The sequence below is a fragment of the Falco biarmicus genome, chromosome 1 (genome assembly GCF_023638135.1).
Source record: "Falco biarmicus isolate bFalBia1 chromosome 1, bFalBia1.pri, whole genome shotgun sequence".
Taxonomy (NCBI): Eukaryota; Metazoa; Chordata; class Aves; order Falconiformes; family Falconidae; genus Falco; species Falco biarmicus.
The window spans coordinates 5425088-5437372 of NC_079288.1; the positions used below are offsets into that span (position 1 = coordinate 5425088).

The 12285-nt window shown below is 42.1% G+C and overlaps 1 protein-coding gene across 11 annotated transcripts; it reads right to left on the reverse strand.

The window, feature by feature from the left end:
* Window positions 1-421: 421 nt before the first annotated feature.
* Window positions 422-12241, reverse strand: PCTP (phosphatidylcholine transfer protein). Of its 11 annotated transcripts, none has more exons than XM_056340082.1 (8): window positions 11452-11468; window positions 10083-10199; window positions 7966-8095; window positions 7289-7406; window positions 3379-3458; window positions 2896-3067; window positions 2137-2204; window positions 422-1639 (listed from the first exon to the last, which is right to left on the reverse strand). In XM_056340082.1, exons 4-8 carry the CDS (start codon window positions 7329-7331, stop codon window positions 1574-1576), a joined length of 429 nt encoding a protein of 142 aa, XP_056196057.1. In that variant the 5' UTR covers window positions 7332-7406; window positions 7966-8095; window positions 10083-10199; window positions 11452-11468; the 3' UTR covers window positions 422-1573. The 11 variants fall into 11 exon arrangements, with proteins under 11 accessions (XP_056196057.1, XP_056196049.1, XP_056196067.1 ...); XM_056340074.1 differs by lacking the exon at window positions 11452-11468 and adding an exon at window positions 10540-11432; XM_056340092.1 differs by lacking the exons at window positions 10083-10199; window positions 11452-11468 and adding an exon at window positions 11945-12079.
* Window positions 12242-12285: the final 44 nt, after the last annotated feature.

A 12285-nucleotide genomic window follows, 5' to 3' on the forward strand; every position in this document is an offset into this window, starting at 1 on the left:
CTGCAACAAGGTCTTTTACCATCACATACCAACCATACTCTTCATGCCAGTCACTCTGCTGCCTTCTCCTAATCTCTCCTCACCCAGGGCATGCTCTCTCTCTCTTCTCTTGCTTCTTTCTTGTCTCTCTTCCTTGGCTGTTCTCTCTTTGTTAGCTCTCAACCACTTAACAGAACTAGCCACAGCTGCATTTTATCTACATCAGCCAACCTGCTGCCCCTGAAGCCAGTCCACAGCTGTGTATTATCAATGATAATTAACCCAGCTTCATTCCTCTACAGAATCCTACTTAAATCTCATGAATCCATGTTACTCTTTCAAAAGCCTTTAAAAATAAAGCAGCCTGTGATGTCAGCCTGTCATTTGTGGCCTGCCCAGCGTGGCCAATCTTAAATGTGAGAGATGGAACCACAGCAGTGCATGGATAAAATAATGATTTATTGGAAACCAATATTTGTAAAAAGTATAAAGGCAATCACTTCATTTTTTTTTTTAAAAAAGACAAAGCTACCCCATTACAAGATTTGTTCAGTAACAGGATCAGATTTAGTAATAACACAAAATATTTTAAATTCCTGAGATTAAGGCCCTCATCTTTTGAACTCCATTCCTCCTCCCCCTCCCTGCTTCCCCCACAAAGGTACTGGAAATTTAATTTCCTGGTCAGTTGTGCTTTTTGTAGATTACCATCCAAAATTAGTTTCATTCTTTACATCAGCATGAAATTTAAAAATTCAAGTATGCCCAAGTTTCACAGCAAGTTCATTCACATTCAGTTGCAGGCATCCTGTTCAAAATTACTTCAAATTTCAAGTTGGTATTCAAGTTGCTGTATAGATGAGGCTCCTGACTCTGAAGATATAACTTGTTCCCCTTAAACAAGACATGGAAGCCAAGTCCTCTTTTTCTTCCACCTGGCCATGGCTAAATTCTTACTTATCATACAGGGGTATTGAGATGTGAATGCAAGGTTTTAGGCACAAGTCCTTTTATATCTGCACTTAAAGCCATCACAAGGAAATTTAGTAACACAGAGTTTCAGTTCCTTTTGCAGACTTCTAGTAATTTACCTATATGCCCTTGGCATATTTCAGGTTTATAGCAGGCAGATAGTTCAAGAAGGACAAACTTGGGTAGCAAAGTGTTTGCTTCTAAGCAATGCAAGTTCCATTACTCAGTTTCAGTAGGAAGCCACGCTGCAAGGCCACAAAGGCAGATCCAGGCATAACACATGCAGAGAATTTTCAGTCCAAGTTCAGACGTTTTTCCTAGCAAGATCATTGCCTCTTGTCTGACAATGTAATGTTTCAATCAATGGAACTCCTCCAGTTGACACACAGGGAACAAGGCTAAACTTAAGTACTTTCAAAAGGATGCATGTGATGTTGGTGCTACGTCAGTGGTTAGCTTTTCAGTTAGAGCTAGAAACAAAAATCTAATAAAACTCAAGACAAACCAACTAAAATAGAATTTTTTCCAATACTAGAGGTAGATTTTATCCAGTGTCATATATAATAGACACTCCTGTAAGTGCAGAGCTCTAGGAATTAAAACAATTAAGATCAACTTCAAACTATGTGCTCTTAGAATAATTACGGAGAGCTTTTCGCATATCCTTCAAGAAAGCAGGCACAGCACTCTGTAAAAAGAAAAGCGGAAAAGTCATTCTTGCACAATGTAATCAAGAAAAACTGTAAGCAAGATGAGAATTCCCACTATATATACCAAGGCCTTCAAACAAATACAGGACAAGTCTAAGATCTAGTACAAAGCAGCAAACCATTCCTTTAATACTTTGTGAACAGACTGCATTATTGAAGTTTGCTTGCATTAAGGATGTTCACATATGCTCTGCAACATGGATTTATTGCAGAAATTTACCTGCCTGGTTGACTAACCATAGGAATTTGATAGGAATAAAAAAATAAATACAAAATTAAGACAACTGCCTTAAGAGCAGACAATAACAAGACACTAAAAATGGCGCAACATAAGAGCTAGAAAGGTCAATATATCAATTTCAGGAAAAAAAAATAAATAATTCAACCCAACATGCAGAAGACAGGTATGGATGCAGTGAGAACACTGTTTGAAACAGATTAACCAAAGACAATTGTGCTGTCAACCTTTACTTACCTGGGCAATCCAATTGATCAGCCGTGATGGAGTACTGCCACCGGGATTAAGAAAATAGTACATATAGACTAGAGATGAGAGAGAAGGTACCAGAAAGTTATCCAGCCATAGTCTGAGTATTAACTCTAATACCATATGACCAAAGCTGTTGGGTGTGCGAGACTGAAGTACCAAGTACAACAGTTGTGCTCTAAATTCTTCATAAAAAAGTCAACTTTTACTGAAGTAAAATGTGAAATGAGTATTGCCGTTCCCAGTTAGCCTGTGGGAAGCTGAAAGCACTATGATATTAATTTAGACTATTGCAAACCACTTCAGGTAGCCTGTTTTATATCATCATCTTTAAAGGACTAGTCTCAGGCAGGAGTCAATCTCTAGATGAGCCCATTAATCTATACATCTGTCAAACATGAAACTTAAATTATTGCTGAGTTAACCAGATTGCAGCTAGTATCAGACTTTACCCAACTGAACTGGCTAGCAGGAAAAGAAGTGCAGGCTGGGGAGGGGGAGCAGGGCAGGGTGAAGTGGTCAGTAGTCTATTCTTAACTACCCAGCCCAACTGTCAAATGAAAGATTCTTAACAGTAGCACACTGCACTGGACGTTTCCAAAAGTTTCCTTAATTTTAAAGTATTCCCAGAGCTCAGTATATCCACTTTACAGTAATTTCTTTTAGCTTAAAATTTCCAGTCTCTCTTTTACATGCATTTTGCCAATACATACATTCTCTGGCTACATGACTCGTGATCATACTTACATTTAGATCCAGTCTTGCCATCACTTTCAATTGCCAGTCTTTGCTTATAGCTTTTAACTCTGACAATACCAGGCTTTTCAGGGCACTGAGGAACAGACACACTCTGAGCTAACACAACCCAGATCTTCCGCCCGTCAACATCCATCTCTTGACATTCACGAGTATAAACATACTGTATTCCACGTTGAGGAGGCATGTCAAAACAGCATCAGTTTGACACATGATGAATTGACAAGTGAATTCCATTACAAATACTGGCCCCTTCAAGTTATTTCTTATGCTTCTACACAATTCAATCCTGCAGAGTAATAATTCAGCTATGTGAGCACCCACACTCTTCTTCATGCTATACATATTAATGTAAGTGAGGACTGCAAGATCTTAGATCAAGTGCAGCTGAGCAGTAGAATCAGTACATTGTTGGGATTCCTGGATGACCAGGTGACAAAAACTGCAAGAGGAATGAAAAGCTTGAAAGGATACATCTCTCCTTGAGAGACGAAAAGGGTACTTCATTTCCATGTAGATTAGTTTTTCACCATCATATGTCCTCTCATACAGTGCTACGGTTGAAAAAAAAAATAATTGTTAGGTATCTTTAATTTCTACTGCAACAGAACCATACATGGCATCAAGAACTGCTCAGATTTCTGACATAAGCACATTCTACACAGAACTTTTATGTCAAAATTGATATGTATGTAAAGTTGTAGCAGTAGAAGACATTAAAAAAAGTACTGCAGCAGGGTTGTTCAGGAACCAAATACACAAAAATAGGTCGCCTATTTTTCTGCTGCTATTGAATTCATTGATAAAAAGAAACAAACAAAAGGCCAAGCCCCAAACCAGAACAATCCTGGGGGAGGCACAGTCAAATTCCTATTCAGTTAGCTTATTCAAAGCCTTTCCATCTCAAAGATTTTTCCTCACCTACACATATTCTGTATAATTCTGAGCCACAAGTACACTATACGTTTTCACAAGCATGCCATTCTCCTTGTAAAGGATTCTGAGTTCACATGGAACTAGGACGAGTACTGCTTTCTAATACCTAAAGAGGTCTTACGTGAGGGATTAATGAAGTTTGGAAAAGGTATTAGGAATTTCACAGCACTATATACAGGCAATAGTGAACAAGAAGCTTGAGCAGTTTATGAGCCTTCATTACACCACCTTCAGTCTGCCTGGAAACTCAATCAGAAGGCAGCTGAATAGGAAAAATACATATCTAAGAATAGACCCTAAAACATGGTAGTGACTCAGTCAGATAGTAGTGTGGCATGAAGGAGAAAAACTAGTTCAAATCAAACTACATAACTGAGCTTGAAAAACAGTGTACTGTACAGCTTCTTCCCTTGAGGCAATAACTGCCATTATCAGGGTAATGGACCTGACAAGCCACAGGGCTGAGCCAGGGTAAATTCCTGTCTGCTCAGGGACTGGTCATTACATGGGTGCAGTTAGAAGGGGTGTGATCCAGAAAGGGCATTCACATTAACAGAGTTGGCTTTTCCTCTTTTAGAGGAGACTTCTGCCTGCAGGGCTACGTATCCTTCAGCACTAATGCACGCAGTCTGCCACATCACTTTCAGTCATTTTGCAAATAAGGCTAGAACAGACTGATAATCTCATTGCTAAGGCAAGAGGAGTGCCACAGATGGGAGATTCTTTCCCTATATAACATGCTCCAAACCAGGCTTCTGTTAGTAAGCCCTGCAAGTCAGCAATCACCCACAAAACCAGCTTCTCCTCTTCTTCAGGCTGGAGCAGTATTGGATGCACAATACTCAAGTGCTGTATGAAGCGACAGCATGATGCTACCCACCAGAGGTCACTGGAGCATTGGTTTATTAGCTCTACTTTTACTTCTAAATGCAGAGCTTTCCTTTTTCAAAGGGATTAAGACACTATTTTAAAGCCCTCGATGCTCTTGTTAGCTACTACTAACTCAGCTACCTTTGTATCTGCAAATACAGAAAAAAACAAATAGGTAAGTCACATCCCACCTGTATTCACTTTAGTCTGTCAATCCTTCAATACTGGTGGACAGCTTCTGATCAAAGCAGAATACGGTGCATTTTAATCAATACACCAGAATTCACTTAGCATTTCTACAACAGATCACAAGTCCATTTTATTCAGAACAGGCACAGCTGCATTTGCTGCTTTAGCAGTCAATTATTACTGTTAAATCGTTGGGAAGTATGATCTCAATCATGACAATGTTGCAATCAGGAATAACAAGTTTCAGTATTGCTCAGGCCCGACTATTTTTTACCATGCCACAGAAGCATATGGTGCTTCAGTCACTACTTTACAGTTTAGTCACAGCTTCCCAGGCCCCAGAACATCCACATCCTGTAGATATCTAGGAGCCTGGTTTGGAAGTAGCCAGGATAGTAACAGCAATGCAACAACAGTAGCAGACAGATACCAAAATTTCTGAGGCCTCAGGCAAACTCTTGGCAAGAACAGCTCAAAGCATGACCCTCTGATGTATGGACAGGAATTCTGTCCATATCTGCCTCCAGCCAGTCCTTCCTAAAGAGTTTTGCTAAACAGAACTAGAGAACAGAGATCCGTTCCTCTTATGCTTGGTGCAAGAGCAGTTACATTTCCAGCTATAAAGGCAGCTACTTCTACTTGGTCACGTTTTTATTTCAATGCCAGCCAGCAGTTCAGCAAAGAACTCTTCTTTGGACTGCCATTATTGCACAGTTGTAAGAGCAACAAGGAATGCAAACAGTAAAACAAAGGACAAGAAGGCTCTGAATGGAAGTTTTCTGGTTTTTTCCCCTAAATGTGAAAGAAAAAAAACCCAAGCTTACATTGAAATGATGACTAGCACTATTTCATCATACTTAAGAGTTCTAAATAATGGGTGGGCTTTTGTGGGCTTTTATCAATTCTTAAGCTAAAAGGAGAGTGTTAACATTATGCTTATGCACCTCAAGAGTTAACTCTGTTAAATGCTGGCCTTGAAGTACCAGCATAAGTATAAATTCACAGATGAACATACCATGGTCAGCAAGGATATAAATGCCAGCTCTGCAACATTATCTAGCTTTTAGTTTGAGGGTGTAGCTTCCCTCAACTGCTTCCTTTCTTTTCTCTAAGAAGGCATTACACTGAGAGAAAAGAAAAAAAAAGTGTTTAAGAAGTATTCAGTTCTTCTAAATGCACTTAAAGACTATTGAAGTAATTCAAGCTAACATTGTATTTTGACATCCAATAGGATAAACTTGAGTCCCACTCCAACTCTTTTTGTTTCATTAATGGCAAAGTGGCCTTTGCTACAAGAAAGGTATTGCCCATTTTGGCAAATAACACTAATGAAAACACAGCTTCTTAAGCTTGACCAAGTACTGATACGAGTCAAATATGTGGTTCTCTGTACCAATACAGCCAAAGGCATTGCCAGTTATCATTCATCATAGAGCTGTCCTAGACTTAACAAGCACAACATTTAACAATTCTTTGGTTTTTAACACTGTTCTTTGTTCAGCAAAACACTTTGACCATGTTTCAGTTTTATTGGCCCAAACTGATTTTAACCACAGGCTTAAAGGGGAAAGGCTCCCCATCTTTAAAACAAATGATGCCCACATCAGCTGAATCCCTGCCCTGTCACTTGCCACTGCTGACTTAAGATGTTTTAACATCATGTGGATATCCAGGTTAAACTCCTTTTTTCAAAGACATTAAATGAACACAAATAAATTAGTTATTCCTTCCTCTGGAAAAGGCAAAGTTACTATCTATTCTCTCAATACATCCATTTCTGATTGTAAAAGGTGCCAAGATCAACCAATATTTTCAGGAAAAAGCATTCCATTGTGCATCAAACTGGTGCAAGCCACAGGAAAATTTCTCACGATGAGAATAACCGGCCATTGGAATAATCTTCCCAGGGAAGTGATGGATTCCCCAACACTGGACACTTTCAAGATTCAGCTGGAAAGGGTGCTGGGTCATCTTGTCTAGACCATGTTTTTGCTAAGAAAGATTGAACCAAATGATCATTGAGGTCCCTTCCATCTCGGTATTCTATGATTTCACTGCCCACTGCAATATGCAAAGATGCACAAAAGGTACCATCTCCATATCTCCGCAGAACGTTTACTAAAATGTAACCTAGGAATTACAACTAGAAGCGAAGAGGTGCTCCAGCAGAACAAGTGATGCCAATTATATGTTTTAACCAACACAGAAAAAACTAATTCCAGAAGAAAACTATATGGTGATTTTCAGAGTGCAACCTTGCCCCAAAAGATGCCCAAGTCTAGTCCAAGTCTTCGGATGCAGCATCTTTAAAATACCTTTGAAGAAAGTTTTATCAGGAAGAGTCAACGTGGACATAAAACTTGCTTTTAAACCACCTAGGTAATCTTACCTTTAATATTATTATCCCATTGTTTTCTGAAGTTTAAGTCCATATAGAAATCCACACACAATTTTGGGGGACAGTCAGCAATATCACCAAAGATTTTATACTCATAAAGTCCTGATCTCTGTGGAAACAGAATGGGGAGAAGAAAAGTCACACAGGAAAGGGAAGTACTCTGCAGCAGGGAGAACAGCTGAAGGAAGTTAGGTGGGGCACATACTACAAATATGCTCAAGAGCTGTGAGACCAAGCGTTCAAAACACAACGCAAGATTCAGTCTTTAACCTCTCAACTTTTTGATCTATACATAAAAGTTTAAATTGACAGGCTGACCTGCCCTGCACAATGCTTGTTCCTTCCCTTACACGAGTACCCTTTTATTTCGTAAGTAGTTCCAAAGGGAGCGTGTTTCTTCACACGCATACACACACATGCCCTCTTCCATCTCCACTGGGCAGTCTGGGCTAAATCTTGCCCACACTGAAGCTTACCAGAAGCATTAAATTCTTATGGCAAGGTCTCCAGATCCTTTAGAGCATGCTTAAGGATCTCAGCCATTTCGAGGAGGTTACAAAGTACTGCATGATCTGGAATAAGTTTTCCAGCAAGTTAGGTATGCTTATACTTCAGGCCAATACAAAAACGCGTTACAATGTTCATGCTTATACAATGCACCATCATACCTGTTTTGAGTACTTATCAGCTATTTTCCTTCTGAAAGCTGTTTGTCTGCACTGAAGAGATGGGGTACAGGATATCTCCTATATTAATGCTTTTAATGTTAGTCTCAGCATATGGAAACTCCACCTGTGCCTATACAGTAAAGTCTGTATTATTGTTAGGACTAGTTCAGTACTGAATTAAAACAAGAAGAGTATTTTAAATATACAGTATAGGAGTCAAATTCAAGCATTCCCAAGGAAACTGAGGGAAGGATTATACAACATTCTATAGTGAATGGTTGATTTTTCTTCTTCTCCTCCCCTTCACAAATCAACCCTAGATGATGAAGATTTGATGTGCCCAAAGATAATAACGGGACCAAGAAGCTTAAGCTACTTGTCTTCACTGTGGCTTCACAGAAGCATCAATCGCTAGCTTTTAAACTGGAACTGTTTAGCACCTGTGCAGTCCCATGCACTTATATCGTCTTTGTAAAAGGCATCAACATTTTTATTTTCACAAGAAGAACTAATTTTGAGAATATCACACCTGAAACTGTGCTGAGACCCAGCAGTATATGCCAAAGCACAACACTGATGCTCCAAAAATAGTTAATTTGGCTTAAACACTATTTAATTCCAGGTCACTAATCAGAAACGCTATGTGGATTATCTTGCATGTATGTATATTTACATTGTGTCACGTAATACAGGAGCAAGAATTGTGGTTTGCTGTTCTCTTCTAGTAATTCAGAAGAAAGTCTTACTTCCTCATGTCATGGGGTGGCTCTTCCACTGAAGAATAGAAGTCTTTGTATCCTTTTCCTGGACTTTGATTATGACTGCATCTTGAAATTTAACAAACCAAACTCACCCAAAACTTTAACTCTGCGCTCAACATGCAAAGCTAGCTGTTCATCAGTGCACTCACCGTTTCTTTGCATCCTTTAAATCCCTCTTAATTTGATAGAAGAAAGCCATGCAGTAATTTCCTCATTTAAGCTATCAGAGCTTGCCTCAAAGACTTTGCATAGAACTGTGTGCTTTGTAGCTCTGTGAGAACAGACCAGTTTTACACTTCTAGAGTAAAAGTTTTAGAACCACAAACTGACATAGTATTGCTTGTCTCTAAAGCTTTTGCGTTCTACCCAATAAGCAGCTGGAAGTGCCTGTAATACTTTTTAATTGGGGATTATCAAAAGATATGCATACAATATAGGTCTTAAAAGCATTTTTGCTATAGATAGAACCTCTATCAGAGGTTAAAACAGAGCTGTAGTGATGCCATCACATAATTCAGAAGCCACTAAATTCAGAGTGCACATGCTACACTACCTCATCTCCTGACTTCACACATGGGACTCTACCTTACATTCAAAGGTAGGCTCCCAGCTGGTTCACAATATCAGTTCAGTCGTTCTTGCATCCATAGTCTTCAAGTTCTTATACTGTAGCTCAAGACAGATCAAGAAATTATGCTGTTGTTAGCTACCAATTTGTTCCACTGCTAGACAAATCACAGCATAGATCACTAAATATCTTCTATTAAAAAGGTAGTATTTTGATAACAATATGAAATAACAAATTATGATCTGAAAAATGAACAGTACATTACTACAACACAATCAAACTAGTAGACTGCAACAAGGCTTTACCATTGGTCAGGTTCTACTGCCTGTGTTGTATCTCCTTCCTCCAGAGATCAGACCACACTATTCCTCCTCTATCTGACCCCCTCTCCTACAATCCTCAGGGCTGTTTAACCACTTAGTGGGAACGAGCTACACCTGCACATCATCTATATCAATCAACCCACTGCCTCTGAGGCAAGGACACAGCTGCATGTTATCAATGCTAACGAATCCACTGCCTTCATTCCTCTACAGTACATCTTGCAGGAGGTAAGACAAAGACATTCAATACACCGGCAATTTACAATAAGAAAATCAAAACAAGAGTGAAATGTTTCAGGTTTTCAGAGGTGTATCAGCAGGAGAATCAATCAGCAGGTTGGAATACAGCACAGAGCAGCAAAGTCCAGGAGATCTATTTGTGTAGCCTGCAGAGAAGGTAGAAAGAAAAGGTGGAAAAAGAAGGCAACAGGAAATATAATTGCTGCCTTCAGCTTCCCGGACTACCATTGCTATAGTGGACTTGCAGTTCAGTAAATGTCAAAAGCCAACTTTTCCAGTAACAACTTTAAGCAAAGACCCTTCTCCTAGACTTGGTTCTTCTCATGTCTCAGTCTTAAGCAACTGAAAGACAAAACAACAGATTTATTTCCCAGTAGAATCAGAAGACTGAAGGTCCCTTGCATCTTACCTAGAGTGTCCATCTAGCCCAGGGGTCCTCAAACTTTTTAAACAGGGGGCCAGTGTGCGGATGAAGTGGCAGGAAGCCATCTGTGGCTGCTTGGTTTCCCCCCCAACCCCCGGCAGGGTGTGGGTGTGTGTGTGGGGGGGTGTCTGTAAATACCGGGGGCCGGATTGAGGACCCTGGGGGGCTGTATCCAGCCCGCAGGCCATAGTTTGAGGACCCCTGATCTAGCCTAAATAAGGATCATAGTTCAACATGAAGGGGGGGAGGAAGACACACCTCTAAATGTTTTTTTAGTCGGCTCAATAGTCCTTCTATATAAAAGCATGAGAAGGAGAAGCCTGAGCTACTTTCCATCTAGCCAGCTTCAACCTATATGACAGCAGCAAAGCCACCGCAGCACAGGCTGCTGCGGTACAAGTCTCAGGGTCACCTGGTCCCACTGGTTTGGCTAAATCCAGCCCCCAGCTTCCCAAAGTTACCCTGCCTTCCTTCACTGTGTTCACTTCGTTACAGGGCTGTGATGAGTTCCTGTCCTAAAGTTTCTGTTTCATTTCATCCACTCCAGAAGCAACGCTCCATTTCAGCATCAGATCTAATCTTGCACAGACACCTGGCAGACACCGAGGCGTGCCTTCGCTGTGGGCCCTCACTGATAAACTTGTCTTGGTACTGCCAGTCACCACACCCATGCAAATAGGAATATTTACCACCAAAAAGTTACAGGGTCTATTAAGTAACCTTTTTTTTTTTTTTTTAGAAATACATTCCCTACCCTGTTTTGCCTTTCACACCAACCTATATATTTGCTTTATTTGCTATTTTACATGACTGCACCTGAAATGATTTTTGAGAACACAAATACCAAATTTTCACGCAAAGCAAAGCATGAAGTCCAGCTTTATAAGGTGTTGAGAGATAACTATGATCACCAAGCTAAAGAAGTAGCATATTTATATGGATTCAAAAATCATTATATCTGCATTTGAAGGGAAACACTCACTATGCTAATCACTTAAAGTCAGTTCTGGAAGTCTAAACTTTTGAACTTCTTTTAAGAAGTAAGTCCCTCCAAAAAGAGGAATTTCAATTCCAACCCTTCTGAACTACCTCCTGGTTTTACAAGGAAGAGCGGTGGAAAATCAACGTGAAGGGAGTTTTGGAGAGAGGGAGAAGGAGGGAGGCAGGAACCTGCAGATCAGGAGGATGCTCCACCACAGGAGCGCTCAGGAGCTGGTGTGCGGGGTCAGACGCATCCCTCAGAGGGCTCAGGAGAGAAGCGGGACACACGGAGCAAGCACCCCCTCCGACCCACGACTGCTCCTGCTGCCGACAGCACCTTCCACCAGCATTTCTCCTGCCACTAGCGGTCAACAAGTTTTAAGAGCCTCGCAATTCGCAGGTTCCGCCGGCAGTCTGTAAGAGCGGTGTTTACTGCAGCAGCGCGGCTTTCTCCATCAGCAGTTAATAGCATTACCCTGAAAGCTGCTTTCGGGGAGACTGGAGAAACCGAGCAGGGGTCGGCAGCGCCCGGACGGGCAACGGACCTCGGCCTGAGCTGTGCGGGCTCCCCCCAGCCGCGGCAGCAAGGCACCCCCGGCCGCCGCCCGCTCTGCTCCTCAGCCGCGCTCCCCCACGCAGGGTCCAGCCCCGCACGGGGAGGGCCCGCGGCACGGCCGCCCACCTCATCGTACACCCGGTAGATCTTCACGCTCATGCTGTCCACCGTGAGCGACCAGGGCCCCCTCGCAGCCGGCGGCGGCTGGTCCAGCTCCCGGCAGACGGCCCGAAACTGCTCCTCGGAGAAGCGCCCCGGCCGCGCCGCTGCCATCCTCGTCGGCGGTGGTGGCTGCGGGCGCTGGCGCCGGGCGGCGGCGGCGGGCGCGGGGCACCGGCAGCCGCTCCGGGCCCAGCCAATGGCCGCCAACGGCCGCTAACAGGCCGCCCCGCCGCCCGGCCGGCCCCCGCCGCGCCCCGGAGCCACCGCCCGCGCGGCTGCCCGCTGCGCTGCGCGGAGCCCGTGGG

Bases quoted from the DNA above. Each gene is read 5' to 3' on its own strand.
- PCTP (XM_056340017.1), bottom strand. From the start codon at position 12,091: ATGGCAGCGGCGCGGCCGGGGCGCTTCTCCGAGGAGCAGTTTCGGGCC. The intron at 7,407-11,944 runs GTGGGCGGCCGT...CTGTTTCCACAG, and splicing joins TCTACCGGGTGTACGATGAG to AGATCAGGACTTTATGAGTA. The intron at 2,205-2,895 runs GTAAGTATGATC...TCTCATCTCTAG, and splicing joins TGGCAAGACTGGATCTAAAT to TCTATATGTACTATTTTCTT.